Source organism: Cnephaeus nilssonii (assembly GCF_951640355.1).
Source record: "Cnephaeus nilssonii genome assembly, chromosome: 8".
NCBI classification, from domain to species: Eukaryota; Metazoa; Chordata; class Mammalia; order Chiroptera; family Vespertilionidae; genus Cnephaeus; species Cnephaeus nilssonii.
Genome location: NC_137079.1, coordinates 17,639,164 through 17,659,116, shown reverse-complemented (window position 1 = coordinate 17,659,116; position 19,953 = coordinate 17,639,164). Strand labels below are relative to the sequence as shown.

General features: G+C 41.0%; 1 protein-coding gene across 2 annotated transcripts in view; it reads left to right on the top strand.

Annotated features, from left to right (window-relative positions):
• GTF2E2 (general transcription factor IIE subunit 2) overlaps positions 1–19,953 on the top strand; it is a 93,031-nt gene that overhangs the window by 15,778 nt on the left and 57,300 nt on the right. For both annotated transcript variants that reach the window (XM_079779282.1, XM_079779281.1), the window contains exons 3-4: positions 4,275–4,366; positions 18,290–18,397. In XM_079779282.1, the coding sequence (XP_079635408.1) occupies positions 4,275–4,366; positions 18,290–18,397 (200 nt within the window). The remainder of the gene's footprint in view (positions 1–4,274; positions 4,367–18,289; positions 18,398–19,953) is intronic.

Below are 19,953 nucleotides of genomic sequence, written 5' to 3'. Positions count from 1 at the left end.
TAATATGGACTTTAAGATTTTACTTATGTAAGGAAATTAAAATGTTAGAAAAGTCTGAAGCTCTAGAATTATTTCTTTGCTTATAGTATAATGCAGCCTACATAATGGTACCTTTATGGTCTTTTTATTTTTTATATAAAGATCACAGTTGTGATATTTTGTAGATTCACAAAATCAAATAAACAAATTTGAACTATTTTCTCATATTTGTTAAAATATATCAAACTTTATTGTAAGCAACTGCTTTTTACTAGCCAATATGATTTTCACATATATAATCAGAAAGCTTTAGTCCAAGATTCGCTTTTAGTCTAGATTTTTCTTTAAGAAAAATCCTTTGTTTAAGGCAGACCAAACTGCTGAAATGAAATAGTTCAGAGAAAATAAAATTAGCAAACAACCATTTAAAATCAAATGCTCATGGTTTACTCTGAGGTCTGGATATAGATCCGGTTAAAGACAATGTCATGAATTTTCCATTAAGGCACAGATGGTGAGGGTGCTCTCAAATAGCACAGCCAGTCTTTATGTTTCCATAATAAAATCCTGCCAAGCAATGAAATGAATACATTGCTTATTTTGGTTTTTAGTAGGAACAAAGCTTTCTGCTTGATTTTTATGGTAAAATATTTTTATACTGCATCCTAAGGACATGTATTACTGAATGAAAAAAATCATATAAACCTACCTCTTATCTGAAGGGCTGCTGTTGAAGCGATGGTATCGATGGTACGGTCTGTTTGTAATGCAGTCTAGTGCACAGCCAAGATGGAGCTGTGCTTCTATTGGTTGAACCACAGGGCAGCTGACAGTTTCCTCTACATTCATTTGCATTAAGTCCTGCCACCCTTATGAGTAAATCATTCATAAATGTGAATAAAGCTGTCTGGGATATCAGCTGTCACCCCTTTTCTTGCCTTATTTTTTGTCCTTCAGCTAAATTCCTGCGTAGGAATTTGTAAGTTAGCAATAAATTGATGTTTCCTCATTGTTTAACTGTAGTATTTCAGGTCCTTCAGTGAATATTTCGGTGCTGGGGCTAGAAGATAATGTCGAGAGAGGTAGCAACTTAGGACACAAACAGCCCAGGGTTATCGGCTTTATGTTTTCTCCAGGAAGTGTGCATACAATTTTATAAATTATATATATTTTTTCTTTCGTTACTGTGTTTTATTACTCGCATGTGGTGGTTTGATAGAGGAAAAATTCTGAGAAAAAAGAGAGTAATAAGGTTTTTGGCTTTACTAGTTGGGAGAGGATAGGTATACCACTCACATTAAAAAAGCAGTCTGTGAAATTTATTCAATTTTTTTTAATCCTCACCCAACGATATGTCTTTTTTTAAAAAATTGATTTTTAGAGGGGGAGGGGGAGAGAAAGAGAGAAACATCGATCTGAGAGAGACACATCAATGGGTTGCCTCCCATATGTGCCCTAATCAGGGATCAAACCTGAAACCTGAGTATGTGCCCTGATCAGGAATTGAACCTGGCACCTTCTGGTGTATGAGACCATGCTCCAAACAACCAAGCCACGGCCAGGGCAGCCTGTGAATTTAAATGGCAAAAGAACTCTCATTTGGGTGTTTGAAATAGAATGTTTTTATTTATGGTGTATTATTTAAAGTTGTGGTCTAAGCATAACAGAATCAAGGTTTTTAATTACGGGGGTAGCTATTATAACAATAGTAGGCTGTAAATGGTTGCTGTATAGACTTATTTTAATTATAGGTAAATCACATTCTGGGGCCATAAAATACTAAAAAAACACAACATTTCAGAAGTACAAATTTTGTTTGTTTTACACCTGAGGATGTTTTTCCATTGATTTTTAGAGAGAGTCGGAGAGGGAAAGATGAGAGAAATATTGATGTGAGAGAAACACATCGATTGGTTGTCTCTTGCATGGGCCCCAACCAGGTCCTAGGCCAGGAAGGAGCCTGCAACTGAGGTATGGGCCCTAGACCAGAATAGAACCCGGAACCCTTTAGTCCGAAGGCCAACGCTCTATCCACTGAGCCAAACTGGCTAGGGCAACATTTATTGTTTACTATGGCTAGTAATGAGTTAAATGCTGGAGACCCTCTGGTAAACAAAACTGTATGGATCATGATTGACTATTTAGTGCTTAATGTTAACATACCCATCATTTTTTTTTGTCCTCCCAGTTAGTTGTTTATACAGATAAACTTTATATTACTTTACTAAAGTTAAATAAGAAAACATTAGATGTACATTTATGAATTTCCATATTCTGACAAAATAGCCAATTTCTGATGGCATAATCTGTATAAAAGGCTAGTTAATGATTAAATCACAGGGTTTATCCCTGGATTTGAATATTTATCCTGCCACTTACTATTCTGTTTTTGTTGTTGTTGTTGTTTAAAAGTAGACAATAGTATCTCCTAAATATGACTTTGGGGAGGGATTAAATGAAAAAATCATTTAGCAGGGCTCTTGGCAAATAGTAAATGTTCAATAAAGCTTAATTACTACTATTGTTATAAGGGTCCTGGACATCTGAAAAATGAACCATGTAGGTAGGTAGTATTTCATAATTGGAAAAATGAGTGGGAAAGTACACTTGTATGGCATTCTCATTCTTACTGTTGATATTTTGGGAAACAATAATAAAGTAGACTTTAATGTGTCAAGTAAACTACCAAAATTGTAACAGTTATTTTTAAATGAAAATTGCATATGAAGTCTCATTTTAGAGTCATGAAAGCATATTCAATAAAGCCTTTTCACTAATCTCAAAGGAGTATTGCCATCTAGAAGCTGTTTTTTTGGATCTCTGACAATTGCTACATTTGACTTGTGGTTGTTCTAATGCATTCTTTTGCTTAAATTATTATTATCAAGCTGGTACCAGACATTGACTCTCCCATTTTATTTAACCTCTGCTCTTATGTATCAGCCACATGGGAACTTCATAATTTCTGACCTGATGCCATGCTAATAGAAAGTGTACTTCTGAAATGTGTGTGTGTTTTTTGTGTATTTTTTTTTAGTATTTATGATGAATTTTTTTACTGTTTCTTGCTTGTGACTAAAGGAATGCATTTGTGCTGCAGGGTGGCATTAGATTTGTGCCTGTAAGAATGCAACAAAATGATAGATGTTTTGAAACAAATAATCCTCTGTACAGATTGCCCCTCGTTTCATGCTATCATTCTTTCTAAGCATCCATGTTTATGAAGTGGCAGTACTTACAGTTCTTATTCCTAACTTATCTCTCAAGTTTACTTTAAAATAATTATGGTATCATTCTTTTTATTCTATTAATGCCCATTTGTTTTAACTTGATAAGCAGAAATTGATGTCATAAGTGATATATTGAACTCTTTATCCCCAGAAGTAACCACTTACTTCTCATGGTTTTAAGTTTGTTAGAAAAGCACTATGGCCAGTGTGGTTAGCGTGTTGGGCCCGCACACTGAAGGGTCTTGGTTATATTTCAGATCGAAGACAACTACCTGGCTGTGGCTGGTTGCTCAGTGGTTAGAATGTCATCCTGAGAACCGAAGGGTCTTGGGTTTGATTTCTGTTCAAGGGCTTGTACCTTGGTTTCAAGTTTAATCCCTAGTCCTGGTTGGGGCAGGTTTGGGAGGCAACCAGTTGTGTCTCTCTCACATCACTGTTTTTCTCTCTCTCCCGCCTCCTCCCTCCTTTCTACACTCTCTAAAAGATCAATGAAAAAAATATCCTTGGGTGAAGATTAAAAAAAAGAAGGCGGCGGCACGTACCTGAGTTACAGGTTCAGATCCCCACCCTGGTTGGGGTGCATGGGGGAGACAACTAATCTATGTGTGTCTCTCACATCGATGTTTCTCTCTCTATTCTTCTCTCCCTTCCACTCTCTCTAAAAACTATTGGAAAAAAAAATCCTCTGGTGGGGATTAAAAAAAATTTAAAAAGAAAAGCACTAGGGATCAGATTGAGATCTGTATTGTGTTTTGTTTAAAAAGTCTATTTATGGGGGAAATCTAATCAGAATTAAGGAAAGAGTGAGATAAAGTTACTTACAAAAGAAATGTATTTTAATGCTTTTGAATTATGTATACTTTGTTCCCATCCTTAGTGAGACAATGGGTAGTTAATTATACACTCAAGGATTTTAACTTTTCACCAAGTTTTATAGTATAGAATTCACTGATAGAAAATCTCAAACAAGAAAAATCTTTATCTGAATTAAAGTCATCTTAGCTGCTTACAAGTCATAATCACATCTAATATGAAAATCTTATGTTTTTTGAACTTTGTTTTCAGATCATAGCAATGGATCATTTAACTTGAAAGCTCTTTCAGGAAGCTCTGGATATAAGTTTGGCGTTCTTGCTAAGATAGTGAATTATATGAAAGTAAGTACTTCTTTCAGATAACAAAAATCCTATTTAACCTTTGGGCAGAAGGGGATTGGGATTTTCACAAGTAAATATATATATATATATATATATGTGTGTGTGTGTGTGTATCACATTTTAAAAAATTGTATATTTTAATATATGTAGTTTATTTTATGCCTATTATATCTCTAAAACTGTAAAAATAATGTTTTAAGCCTTTTATATTTAATTAGAGGCTTGGTGCATGAAATTTGTGCACAGGAGGGGGGATGTCCCTCAGCCCGGCCTGCACCCTCTCACAATCCGGGACCCCTTGGGGTATGTCCAACTGCCGGTTTAGGCCCGATCCAGTAGGACTTCCCTCTCACAATCCAGGACTGCTGGCTCCTAACCGCTCGTCTGCCTGCCTGCCTGATTGCCCCTAACCACTCGCCTGCCTACCTCATTGCTCCTAACCACTCTGCCTGCCTCCCTCACCGCTCCTCAACCATCTGCCTCCCTGCCTCATCACCCCTAACCACTTGCCTACCTGTCTGATCGCCACTAACCACTTACCTGCCTGCCTGATTGCCCCAACCACCTGTGCCTCAGCCCCCGCCACCGTGGCTTTGTCCGGAAGGACGTCTGGAAGGTCATTCGGCTGTCCGGTCTAATTAGTATATTACGCCTTTATTATTATAGAAGATTGACATTGCAGTGAGTCACCTAAGTATATTTAAGTTACATTAATTCAAGGATAAGTCAATACCTATTTGCAAAACCTCTAAGAAGAGAATATTACTTCCATTGATGTGAGAAGTAGAAACTACATAGTTCAGGCAGGTGGTGGTGATGGCTTTTCTACATCTTGGAGGAGAAAATTAGAGAATTACTGAGGGTCTTAGAAAAACATTAATTCATCAAATAATTTGAATTTAATGTTTGATGGAAGATTTAGTATTTTTTTGAAATAAGTTTTAATGATTATAACATTTTGGCTTACTAAAGACTTTGAATCCTAACTTATTAAAGCAAAATTTCATTTATAACTAGGATGGTTACTTGATTTCAAATTTGCACCATTCATTTGGCAAACTCTTATTCCCATTTAGTTAGTAGTTGTGTTTCTTGAAAAGAGTCAAAGTTCTGTATTTATAATTATTTCAAATTTCAGCTATCATTTAAAACATAAAAATCAAGATTTTATGCTGAGACTTGCATAATTTAAGAGTCTTAGTGTCTGCCTATGTCCATTTAATTTCTAGTAGAAATGTGGTTTATAATTTCCCATTATCAAATACTATACTTTGACACTTATGTATTCACCATTAATTTCATCCATCCATTACCCCACCTGATAAACAATTCTTAAAACCCACTATATACTGTTTGCAGCACTAAAATTGGGGAATACCCAGGAAAAAATGTTTGTCCTTGTAGCTGTCCGTCTTTTGAGGGAGACTGACATTTAAATGTCATGTTTTTGCTCTTTTGCTAATAGTCTTCACTTACATAGATGACCCTTACTGTAATTTTGTTTATCTAGGACAGTGTTCAAAATTTTACTCCTGTTCCCTGAAACAATTTTGGATATTTATTTATTTATTTATTTATTTATTTTAAATGTATTTTATTGATTTTTTACAGAGAGGAAGGGAGAGGGATAGAGAGTTAGAAACTTCGAAGAGAGAGAAACATTGATCAGCTGCCTCCTGCACACCCCCTACTGGGTAGATGCCCGCAACTAAGGTACATGCCCTTGACTGGAATCAAACCTGGGACCTTTGAGTCCACAGGCTGATGCTCTAGCGGCTAGAGTCTAGCCACTGAGCCAAACCGGTTAGGGCCCATTTGGATATTTATATCATCCAACATCATTCGGGGGCCATACAAAATTATCAACTTAAAAATTAGCCTGCTATGTGTCAAACATTTAATTAACTCACCCCTAATGCCTTGGCAGGGCCAGACCACATGATTTCACAGGCCACACACGGTGGAGGGCCTCACAGGGCCCCCCTGAAACAATTTTGAAAAGTTGTGTATCCCTTTGCACATATTTAAATTGATAACTACAGTTTTTCAGCAAAAATGGCAAAGGATAGAATTTCTGGCATATTATAATATTTTAATGAAATAAAGCACTCTTTTTTATATTTAACAAAATCTAAATGTCATCGTCATTACTTTAAAAATAAAAAACGAAGCCCTGATGAGTGTGGCTCAGTTGGTTGAGCATTGTTCCAGGCACCAGAGCTCACCAGCTCAATTCCCAGTCAGGGTACATGCCCAAGTTTAGGGCTCAATTGCCATTAGGGGGCGCGCAGGAGGCAGCTGGTTGATGCTTCTCTCTCTCTCAAATCAATAAAAACATTAAAAAAATTAAAACAAAACTCAGTGGTTGGAAATTTATTTTCCCCTTGAACTTATTTGTCCATCCTGTTACTCCCTTTATACTATATGCTAATGTTATGTATTTTTATGCTTGAAAATCTTCTATTGAATATCTGTCAAACTTCTTTGCCACAATTATTTACATATATGTACACATTTTATACACACACACACTATATATATATATATATATATATATATATATATATATATATATATATACATACACACACACACACACACACACACACACCGTATTTTTCGGCATATAAGACGACTGGGCATAAAGATTTTCCTGGGTTAAAAAGTCGTCTTATACACCAGAAAATATGGTATGTGTATATATATATATGTGTGTGTGTGTGTATGTATGTGTGTGTATGTATGGGTGTGTGTGTGTGTGTGTGTGTGTGTGTGTATATATATATGAACTAGGGGCACAGTGCACGAATTTGTACACCTTGAACTGTGGGCCGTGAGGCTGCGGTGGGCACAGGGGCAGGTTTTGGCCCATCCTCTGCGCCCCCTCCTGCTGTGGCCCCTGGTCCCCTGTCTACCAGCAGCCTCGCTCCTGCTGCTCCCATGTGCTGACGGCACCGGCCCCGCTCGCACCTGCTGATCATGTGGAGTGATTGGGGCTGGCACCAGCAGTGGTGCAAGCAGGGCCAGCGCCATCAGCAGGTGTGAGTGGCAGCTGCTTCCCAGATTGCCCCTCAGGAGCAGGGGGAGGTGGAGAAGCCCTCAGGGGTGATTGGGGCTGGCAGCTGCCACTCGCACACGCTGACGGCACCGAGCGATCAGAGCTGGCGCCAGGCACCAGCAGCGGGTGCGAGTGGCGGCTCTGGCGCTGGCAGCGGGTGCGAGTGGGGCCGGCACCAGCAGCAGGTGCAAGTGCTGGGCAGGACCGTGGTGTGAGGGAGCAAAGAATTTTCAGTAACCACCAGAGGCTCGCCCCAATGACAGCAACCGGCGCCCCCGCCTTGGTCTGGCACCCCTGCTTACCTGCTCCACCATCCCACTGTGGCCGATGCCTGCCATGTTCTGTGCTCTGCTGCCTGCTACCGACGCCTGCCATGTTCCATGCACACCCCCTAGTGGTCAGTGCACATCGTAGCGACTGGGTGTTCGGTTGTTCCGCCATTCGGTCTATTTGCATGTTAGGGTTTTATATATATATATATATAGACTAGTGACCCGGTGCACGAAATTTGTGCACATTAGAAGGGGATTAATTAGAGGAAATATTTTAATATTGCTGTTTGCCCTTTCTCTATAATTAGAAGTGTCAGTGATGAAAGAAAATTAGTAAAGTGTATATGAAAATTTTCTTCCTGACAGAGTCTGGGGTGCACCACGGGAACTAGAGTCAAGTTCCCACCCACCCACGTGCGCCTCGAAATCGTGTGAGACCCAGACCTGGCCGGCCCCACCCCCATTGGGCTAGATCCAGACCCAGCCGGCCCCACCCCTGTCAAGCCCTGCTGGGTGGGGGGCGCAGCCTCAGATCCCTCGGCCCGGCGCTGGTGTACACTGCTTGAGGCCCCCGTCAAGCCCTGCTGGGCAGGGGGCACTGCCTGAGATCCCCTGTCAAGCCCCACCAGGCATGGGGCGCAGCCTCAGGTCCCCTGCCCTGGTCCAGCGCCACGCAGCCTCAGGTCCTTGCTGATTGCTCATTAAGGCTCATTATGGGAACTCGGCCTCCACTGTGTGCGCAGCCATCTTTTGTTACGGGATCCCCGCCTCTGCTATGGGCGCAGCCAGCTTGTTACGGTGTGATGGTCAATTTGCATATTTCCTCCTTATTAAGATAGGATTACAAATGTTTTCCTTTCGACTGTAATGCTCTAGGTATTAAAAATACCTTGGTTTGAGGTATCATCATAATTATTAGCACACAGTTGATTAGAATGCCTTATATGAAAATTTTGATTAAAATTTACTTTGTAATAATTATCCTATCTAATAAAAGAGTAATATACAGATTGAGCATCACTGCAACACACAATATAGCTGCCCCCATGTGGTCAAAGATCCTGCCCCCATGTGAACACAAGATGGCCACTACAAGATGGCCAGCAGGAGAGGGCAGTTGGGAGGCACCCGGCCTGCAAGGGAGGGCAGTTGTGAGGGACCAGGCCTGCAAGGGAGAAGCAGTTGAGGGGGACCAGGCTTGCAAGGGAGGGCAGTTGGAGGTGATCAACCCTGCAGGAGAGGGCAGTTAGAGGTGACCAGGCTGGCAGAGGAGGGAAGTTGGGGGCAAACAGGCTGGCAGGGGAGCAGTTAAGCATCAACCAGGCTGGCAGCGGAGTAGTTAGGGGGTGATCAGGCTGGCAGGCAGAAGCGGTTAGGGGCAATCAGGAAGGCAGGCAGGCAAGCAGTTGGGAGCCAGCAGTCCTGGATTGTGAGAGGGATGTCCAACTGCCCGTTTAGGCCCTATCCACCAGGATCGGGCCTAAACGGGCAGTTGGACATCCCTCTAGGAGTCCCAGATTGGAGAGGGTACAGGCTGGGCTGAGGGACAACCCCCCACCGTGCACGAATTTCGTGCACCGGGCTTCTAGTTCAATAGAAATTCATTTTTTTTTCAATGAAATGTGCCCTGGTCAGTGTTCTCAGTGGTTAGCGTGTCGCCCCACACACCGAAGGGTTGCGTGTTTGATTCCTGGTCAAGGGCACTTAACCTCGGTTGCAGGTTCGATCCCCAGCCCCAGTCAGGGTGCTTGTGGGAGGTAATCAATCACTGTCTCTGTCTCTTACTCCATTCCTCCATCCCTCCCTTTCAGAGGGATTAACAACAAAAATTTTTGTTTTAATAAAATGCATGGTGCTGTCTTTTTTCTTCCACCAGTGATTCTTATATCTGGAGAGAGAGAGGGAGAGAGAGAGATATATATATTAATTATTGATAGAATGAAACAGGATTTGGCAGCAATTTCTGCTCTTATTTTTAGATTTTGTAGGTTTAAGTGCTGAGAAATAAATGGTTATATAAATATATATTCTAATGGGAGTTTTATGATAGCAAAATCTTGCAAGTTATATGCCAAAAATCACTTAGTGATTTATCATCAAGCATCCATCAGTTGACAGTTCTATTAGGCCCTCTTTCAGTTTTGTTGAAAGCAAAATGATGTGAACTGCCTAACTTGCCAAAGGATTTGTTACCTGGTCCTTAACCATTGACTTTTTTAGTTTCTAGAAGTATATCAAAAAGACTTTACCAGGACTTAGCAAGTGTCTCATTATATCATTTCCCCCTGTTCTCCTGTAGACACTCTTTAATCTGTTACAATCAGAAGTGGTTGAGAAAATAAAAATATTAATTTCAGTACACCTTTACCAATGTAGTTTTTCATAAAATGCTTTTATCTTATGTATATAAATACATTTTTGTCAAAACCCTCAGGCTGAAGGCTTAGCTTATTTGATTTATGGAAAGTATCTCTCGATTAACGAAGCTAGTCTCCATTGTCAAACCAACCAGCTATATCATAAAATATCTTCTACTTTTAAGTTCAAATAAATAGGTTAATACACATTTTAAATATGTTTTAATTGATTTCAGAGTGGAAGGGAGAGGGGGAGAGAGAGATAGAAACATCAATGATGAGATAGAATCATTGATCGGCTGCCTCCTGCCGGCTCCCTCCTGGGGACCGAGCCTACAATGCAGGTATGTGCCCAGCCTGGGAATCGAATCGTGACTTCCTGGTTCATAGGTTGATGCTCAACCACTGAGACACACTGGCTGGGCAATACACATTTTAAAGAATATAAAAACTACTGAGAAATAAATTATACAATGCATACTAAAAGATACTACTAAGGTAATTGAGATGAAAATTATATAGATTAAATAGAATTATATCAATTTTTATAATTAAAGAACAAATAGGCTGCTTATCATGTTACACTGAATCATTATCCTATGTAATAATCCTCTCTAATAATAGACAAATATGCAAATTGACCATACCTCCAACACACCCACAAGCCACGCCCATCATCCAATCAGAGTGAGTATGCAAATTAACCCGAACCAAGATGGCTACAGCCACAGAGAGCAAGGTTTCCTAGGTAACAGAGGAAGCCAACCTTTCCGCCTGCCCTAGCCAGGCCTAAGCCTCCACTCAAGCTACAAAGTTTCAATTATAGAAGGTAAACAAATTCAAACAAATGGCGGCAGAATGGAGCTTGAGAGTGCAGGCCAGGGTTGCCGCTGGCAACAGGGGAAGCAAAACTTTTCGCACACCCTGGCCGAGCTCACCCGCTTAAGGCAACAAAGTTTCAATTATAACCCCAACACAAATGGCTGCTGGCTGACCTCGGAGGGAGCCTCAGGCTTGGCTCCGCTCCAGGCTACAAAGTTTCAATTGTAGAAGGAAAATAAATTCCAGATACTAGGGCCTCCGCTTGGGTCGCCAGAGGGCGTGGCCAGCCTGCAAACCACCACAGGCCCCTCGCTCAGGTCGCCCCACACCCCAAGGGAAACCCCACCTGATCCGGGATGCCCTTCAGGGCAAACCAGCTGGCCCTCACCCCTGTACCAGGCCTCTATCCTATGTAATAAAGAGTAATATACAGATTGATCATCACTGCAACACACAATATAGCTGCCCCCATGTGGACACAAGATGGCCACCACAAGATGGCCAGCAGGAGAGGGCAGTTGGGAGGCACCCGGCCTGCAAGGGAGGGCAGTTGAGAGGGACCAAGCCTGCAAGGGAGGGCAGTTGGAGGTGATCAACCCTGCAGGAGAGGGCAGTTAGGGGTGACCAGGCCGGCAGAGGAGGGAAGTTGGGGGCAAACAGGCTGGCAGCAGAGTGGTTTAGGGGGTGATCAGGCTGGCAGGCAGAAGCGGTTAGGGGCAATCAGGAAGGCAGGCAGGCAAGCAGTTGGGAGCCAGCAGTCCTGGATTATGAGAGGGATGTCCGATGGGATCGGGCCTAAACGGGCAATCGGATATCCCTCAAGGGGTCCCATATTGGAGAGGGTACAGGCTGGGCTGAGGGACAACCCCCCTCCGTGCACGAATTTCGTGCACCGGGCCTCTAGTCCTATATAATAAAGAGGTAATATGCAAATTGACCATCATTCCAATACACAAGATGGCTGCCCCCATGTGGACACAAGATGGCCGCCACAAGATGGCCAGCAGGGGAAGGCAGTTGTGGGCGATCAGGTCAGCAGGGTAGGGCAGTTGGGAGGGACCAGGCCTGCAAGGGAGGGCAGTTGGGGGTGATCAAGCCTGCAAGGGAGGGCAGTTAGGGGTGACCATGCCGGCAGGGGAGGGCAGTTAGGGGCAATCGGGCCGGCAGGGGAGGAGTTAGGCGTCGATCAGGTGGCAGGGAGTGGTTAGGGGGTTATCAGGCTGGCAGGCAGAAGTGGTTAGGGGCAATCAGGCAGGCAGGCAGGCGAGCAGTTGGGAGCCAGCAGTCCTGGATTGTGAGAAGGGATGTCTGACTGCCCATTTAGGCCCGATCCCGCCGGGCAGACATCCCTTGAGGGGTCCCAGGTTGGAGAGGGTGCAGGCTGGGCTGAGGGACACACCCCTCACCCCCGTGCATGAATTTCTTGCACCGGGCCTCTAGTAAATTACATAATAAAATACTTATGAAGTAAGGGATATGGAAAAAGGTGTGTTATTGCTTTTCTAAATGTGTGTGCCTTTATCTTCTAATCTCTGATATTCAGCTTTTAGATATAAATAAAAGGGAATAACTTTTATTCAGAAATAACTACATTAATAACTTTATTTTGGGATATTTAATGGAAAAGGATACCTATTGTTAAAAATTAATTGGGCCCTGACTGTTGTGTCTTAGTTGATTGGGCATCATCCCATGCACCAGGAAGTCACTGTTTTGATTCCAGTCAGGACACATGCCTGGCTTGTGGGCTCGATCCCCAGTAAGGGGCGTATAGGAGGCAGCCAATCCATGTTTCTCTCTCATCAATGTTTCTCTCCCTTTCCTCTCTAAAAAAAAAAAAAAATTAATGAAAATGTTAGAAAAAAAGAATTGGTCTTAGAGCAGGCTATGACTTTTGTAATAGGAGGTAGGAATATTAAACTGGTTAAAAGATGTAATGAGAATTACATCTAATTAGAATAAAAATTTCATGATAGAATTTGACAAAATAGGTTTTAAACTTTCACAATGAATAATTCACACTTAATCTAAAATAATTTGTATGCAGTTTTTGTCTGTGGGTTTTATGGAGATAATTTGAACAGTTTGGTAGTCCTGGAAAATACTTCTGTTATATGTAAAAAAAAAAAATCAGCCTCCTTACTTGATACTGTTATAGCTCTTTAAATGTGCTTTTTCTTCAAGCTAATAAATATTCAAGGAGTGAATTTTGGGAATTGCTGAGGAAAATGACTTATATTTAAGTACCTGAAACAATCGAGTTTTATTAGATGTTTCTTACCAGTGGTCCCTTTGCTCTTATTACATTCTCCCAAAGAGTGATGCGTTCTTGGATAGTACAGCATGGAGGTGGAATGTGTGGAGATAGAAGAGACAGAGTTCTTTAAATGAAACTGCTCTCAATTGCCCATGAACTATAATGTATCAGAATTTAGAAAGCCCTGTTAGGGGCCAGAATATCCCATTTTGAACTGTTGGAAAAATACATAACACTGAAAAGGACAAGAAGCTATATAGTGGGTAGTGTGTGACACTTCAGTTATCTATAAAAGCTTCCCCCAAATATTTTTTTGACTTGTGCTTTTCTTGAGGCCCTAGAGTTTATTACACCTCCAGGCAATGCATTATAAATTTGGGTGGCAGTGAAAGTTTTACCCCTTTTTTTGAATGAGGGTAGGGCCTCTTTTGAGAGAGGAAAAAATACATGTGAAAGGTGATCTGTTAATTGATTCTTGGAAAGTTTTCAACTGTCTCTTGTGTAGTCTTTTTGAAGATCTTATAAAACCAAGAACTTAAAGGTAGCAACAAAAAAGCTCCTTATATGCCGTAACCAGATTGGCGCAGTGGATAGAGCGTCGGCCTGCGGACTGAAGGGTCCCAGGTTTGATTCCGGTCAAGGGCATGTATCTTGGTTGCAGGCACATCCCCAGTGGGAGGTGTGCAGGAGGCAGCTGATCGATGTTTCTAACTCTATCCCTCTTCCTTCCTCTCTGTAAAAAAATCAATAAAATATATTTTTTTAAAAAGCTCCTTATAGTTTATTAATTTACTTATTAACTTACTCTTCAGTTGTCAATGAGAATACTTTGAAGTTATATGGAGAAAGGTCAAGGGATGCTTTTAGGCAACTATGAGATACAATTTGCCCACCTTTAAATGTTACTAATGTGTGGATCTTTCAGGTGTGTCATAGTGTGTTGAGCAGAGGAAGCTTTGTTGGGTTATGATGTTCAACTAGTTGCAGATTTTTAAAATATATTTTTATTGATTTGAGAGAGGGAGGGGAGGGAGAGAGCATCATCGATCGGTTGCCTCCTCCACATCCCCTACTAGAGATCGAGCCCACAACCCCTGGCCTGTGCCCTGACCAGGAATCAAACCACGCCCTTCTGATTCATAGGTCGATGCTCAACCTGTGATTTTATTTTTATTTTTTTAAATTTCTTTATTGATTAAGGTATTACATATGTGTCCTTATTCCCCCATTAGTGATTTTATTTTTTTAGAGCAGTTTTAGGTTTATAATAACTGGGCAGGAAGCAGAGTTCTCGTGTGTTCACTGCTGCCACCCCCAACCTCCCATGCTCTCGGCATCCTGCACTATATTCTTCAAAATCTATAAATATACATTGATACATCATTATCATTTTAAGTCTCTAATTTACATTAGGATTCACTCTTGGTGAGGTACATTGTATGGGTTTTGACAAATGTATAATGAATGTGTTCATCATGATAGTATCATGCAGAATAGTTTCACTGACCTAAAAATCCTGTGTGCTCTGCTTGTTCATCCCTCCTGCTCTCTTAACCCTTAGCAGCCTCTGAATTGTTTACTGCCCCCATAGTTTTGCCTCCAGAATGTCATATAGTTGGTATGTAGCCTTATCAGATTGGCTTCTTTCACTTATTAATAGGCATTTAAGGTTCCTCCATGTCTTTTCGTGACTTGATAGTTCATTTCTTTTTGTGCTGAATAATATTTCACTGTCTGGATGTACCCAGTTTATCAATTCACCTACTGAAGGACATTTTGATTGCTCCCAAGTTTTGACAATTATGAATAAAACTGCTACAAACATTTGTGTGCAGGTGTTTGTGTAAAAATAAGTTTTCATCTTCTTTGAGTAAATACTAAGGAACATAATTGCTAGATCATATGATAATGAAGAGTACCATATTTTCCGGCGTATAAGACAACTTTTTAACCCAGGAAAATCTTCTCAAAAGTCGGGTGTCGTCTTATAGGGCGGGTGCTGAAACTTCCGAGCCAGACTGGAGAATCTGTGGTCACCGCATATGGTGGGGGGAGCTCAAAAACGGCCGCACTCCATTCATTTCAATGGAGCCCGACGGAGACCGCAAGTTTCTCCAATCGGCTCCTTTTTGTGCCGCATACGGTCTGGCTCCACTGAAATGAATGGAGTGCGGCCGCATACGGTGGGGATGCGGCTGCGGCCATTTTTGAGCTCCCCCCCACCGTATGCGGTGACCGTATGAAAGCAGCAGGGGCGGCGCTGTACAAGTACGGTAGAAGAAAATCCACTCACCAGGATTCGTGGAAAGAAGTGACTTAACGCGGTCCTGATGACAAGGTGAGGGGGCGCCTCACCAGGAAGGTGTAAGTGAAGGGCGGAGCAAGCTGCAGGCGTCCGGGTCGCCCGGGATATGGAAAAAAGAGAGAGAGTGGCGCTGTGCCCAGAAAAACACGCCTCTTTCACCCATCTGGCCTGCCCTTGTATCCTATTACTGTACGTTTGTTTGCACTTCAGTGGGCAGGTGTAACCCAGATCACAGCAACAGATTTAAGGCCACTGTATCCTGGTGTACTAGATCATGGGAAGGCATAATATGGTACTGAGGCAAAAGACGAAAATTGCCCAAAAATTATCTGCAGATCTTGATAGCTAAGTAAATAGTTTCCATCGATACGTAATACAACAGCGCACTAAACATGGCTATGCGTTAAGTAGCATTGGAAATATGGATGAAACTTCAATGAATTTTGATATGGTTGGAAATAAAACTGTCCATCAAAAAGGTGAAAAAACAATTTTAATAAAAACAACAGGATATGAGAAGTCCAGTTTTACAGTGGTACTAGGATGCACAGCTGATGGCGCCAAACTGAGACCAATGATTATTTTTAAAAGAAAAACAATGCCGAAACTCAAGTTCCCTGTTGGTTGTTTTGTACATGTGAATGAAAAAGGCTGGATGGATGAAGAAGGGGTAAAGCTATGGCTTGATAATGTATGGAGCAGGTGACCAGGTGGACTTATTAAAAAACGTAGTCTACTGGTGTGGGATAGTTCAGGCTCATTTAACTCCCAGCACCAAGCAAAGGCTTGCAAGACTAAACACAGATGCGGCAGTTATTCCTGCAGGATTGACATCGTTGGCACAGCCACTGGATGTGTGCTTAAACAAGCCATTTAAAGATCACATTCGAGAACAGTGGAATGAATGGATGGTTAGCGGCGAAAAGTCATTCACAAAAGGAGGAAACATGCGTGCTTGTTTGTTGGATGTTTTGTGCAAGTTTGTCATAAAAGCCTGGAATGATATTGATGCAGAAACAGTAATCAAGTCTTTCAAGAAGTGTGGCATGTCAAATTCATTAGATGGTATGGAGGATGACTACTTTTGGCAAGATGAAGAGGAAGCCGAAGCTGAGACCACACCATCTGATACGGAACTCGATCCATACGATGACTGCCTTACAAATGTATCACAAGATGTCATTGATGTAGTACTTATGATATCAGATGACGAACAGGATGATTTTGAAGGCTTTTAAAGGGAAACTGTCACGCCAGCAAAACCTGTAAAAATACCGTAGCTTGCCGTTATGATGGGCGTTGCTAACTCGCCAGGGACTTGCCCAGCACTTGCTCTCTCTCTGTTGTTACCTTCCTCCTATCATCATCAGTTCCAGTTTGGTTGACAGCTTAGAAAACAAACAGCATGGCAGCTCCCATGGGTTTATTGTCTTATCCTTCCTTTCAGCTTTAGAGTGAATTAGGAAAGGTTTAATCCACTTGCACTGTTTTATGTTTACATGTTTGATGACAAACAGCCTTATGTTTATAAGTGAGTTTTCCTGCTAAGTACCTGCATGTCATAAGCATTTGAATTAAAATTACCATATTGAAATCAAATCTGATGTTTTTTTAATTTTTATTTGGTGTGCATTGGAAGAGGGGTAGTCTTATATGGCAAGTATATCCCAAACTCTATATTTTAACTGGAAAAGTTGGGGGTCGTCTTATACGCCCAGTCGTCTTATACGCTGGAAAATACGGTATGTTTAATTTCAAAAGAAACTGCCAAACTGTCTTCCAGAGCAGCTGTACCATTTTGCATTTCCACCAGCAGTGAATGAAAGTTTCTGTTTGTCCACATTCTCACTGACATTTGGTGTCAGCTTATGTTTTTTAATTTAATAATTTGTCCTGGATGACTTTTGAAATTTGTACATAGAAGACATCTGCATTTTGTTTAACATCTGTATGGTAGCATAGATGTGCTAGTTTATTTAATCAGCCACGTGGGTTGTTTCTAATATTTTCCTTATACAAATGCTGCTGCTCCGTGCGACCTTGTCACTTTTTTATGTAGGGCAAATTCCTAGAAATGGGATTGCTGGGTCATAGGGTTTAAATATATTTATGTTATAAAATTGCCCTCCCTAGGAGTTGTATCAATTAGTATTTTTTTTGCCCTGGCCAGGTATCTCAGTTGGTTAGAGCTGCATCCCGATGATACACCAAAGTTGCAGGTTCAATCCCCAGGCAGGGCACATATTAGAATCAACCAAAAATGCATAAATAAGTGAAACAACAAATTGATGTTTTTCTCTCTCTCTAAAAAAACAAAACAGTATTAAAAATGTTTTATGAGTTTATTTGAGTCAAACTGCAGACATATGCTGTGGAGCAAGATTTCAAATGCTCTTCAATTAGTATTCATAATAGTAGTGTGTGAGGAGTGTATTTTCTTACAGCCTTTATCATCAGGCATGGATTTTTGCCAACATAATAGGTAAAAAAATCTCTTGGTATAGGTTGAGTATCTTTTTGTATTTAAGGTCATTGCATTTCTTTTTCTGTGATTTATGTGTTCCTCTCTTTGGGTCATTTTCCTGTTAGATTTTTGGAACCCTTAAAACGTTAGGAAGATTAGTTCCTGGTGATGTTGTTGCAAATATTTTCTCTCAGTTTAACATTTGATTTTATAGAACTCTGAGTTTGAACCTGGTTCTGTCTGATTTTATAGTCCATTCTTTTCATCACTATAATTGTCCTGCTTTAAATAATCCATGCTCTACATTGCTGAAGCGATTTATTTACTTGTAACTATTATTTAATGCATCTAGCATTGAAGAATTCCAATATTATCTCCCCCCAAATAGACGCGTCATCAGCGAGGAGATACACATCCTCTAACTTTAGAAGAAATTTTGGATGAAACACAACATTTAGATATTGGACTCAAGCAGAAACAATGGCTAATGTCTGAGGTAAGAATAGGCTTAAAATATTATAAAAAAAATAGTTGATTACCATGAAATATATGCTGTAACTAGGGTTTTTAACCCTTTGTACTCGCTTTTTTCAATTCCTTTATTCTACTGCTAACCGTGTCGAATCACACTCGACATCAGAGTGCAAAGGATTAATATACTGAAACTGATAATTGTTTTTACTTTTTCATAAAAGCATTGGTATAGAGTCTTTATTTTGTAAACATTTTAAGATTATTTTATTTTCATATAATCACTAATAAAAGAGAAACACGCAAATTGACCGTCACTTCACGACACCCACCAGCCAACCAGGAGTGAGTATGCAAATCAACTGGAGGCCCCGCCCCCCAGCCGCTCCGGGCCTCTGGGCAGCACGCGTGCAGGCGTGGAATGGCTGGGTGGGGTGGGACGCCTGCTATGAGGGGGAGGATGGGGGTCGGAGGGAGCTACAGGAGTAGTGCTCCTGCTGGAGTGAAGACTGAAGGCTCGGCCGGAGTGAAGACAGAAGGCGGCGGCCGGAGTGAAGGCCTGGGTCCCGGGTGCCTGAGGAAAACAGGTGCCAGCAGCCAGGGGAAGGAAGGCCTATTGCATGAATCTTCGTGCAACGGGCCTCTAGTCTTATATATCTGTTTAAAAGTGTCAAAGACTTTAGCATAAAAGTTATAAAAAGTCAGCCATTGTATTCCATTTATTTTTGTTTTTTAATTAAAAAATATTTTTATTGATTTCAGAGAGAAAGGGAGAGGGAGAGAGATAGAAATATCAATGATGAGAGAGAATCATTGATCAGCTGCCTTCTTCATGCTCCCTACTGGGGACTGATTGTGCAACCTGGGCATGTGCCCTGACTGAGTATCAAAACGTGCTCTCCTGTTTCACAGGTTGACAATTACTGAGCCATTCTGGCCCAGCAAGTTTTTTTTTTAAATACGTTTTTATTGATATTTTTTAGAGAGAGGAAGGGAGAAGGAGAGGGATAGAAACATCCAAGATTAGAGAGAATCATTGATCTTATGCCTACTGAACATCCTTACTGGGGATTGAGCCCGCAACCTGGGCATGTGCCCTGACTGACTGGGAATGGAACCAGGGACCTCTTGGTTTATGGACCGATGCCTAACCATTTGGCAACACTGGCCAGGCTCCATTTAGTTTTTACAAAATTATTGTTTCTTATTTTGAATTGCTGAATTTATAATGTATGTGTTGGGAAATTGTATTGTTTTTACAAATGTTTTGGGACATTGAAAGCATGAGGTATTGTAGGGATAGCAAGATATTTTGTTCAGTGAGATATTTGTTATAGTATTACTATTAGTATGATTTGATAGTTTTATGTTACTGCCTGTACTAGGTAACTTGGAAGAATAATTATGAACATTGTGTATGTAAACACAGCATTGGAAGAAAAGGAACCCCAAACCAATCGGTGACCATGCTAATTTGGAAATGGATAGCAGTTTAAAGATTCAGATATTTGTTTCTTTTCTGTTTAAATATTAAATGACAATTTAGAAGGCTGTTTTCTAGGACCAGTGCTATATTTTAAA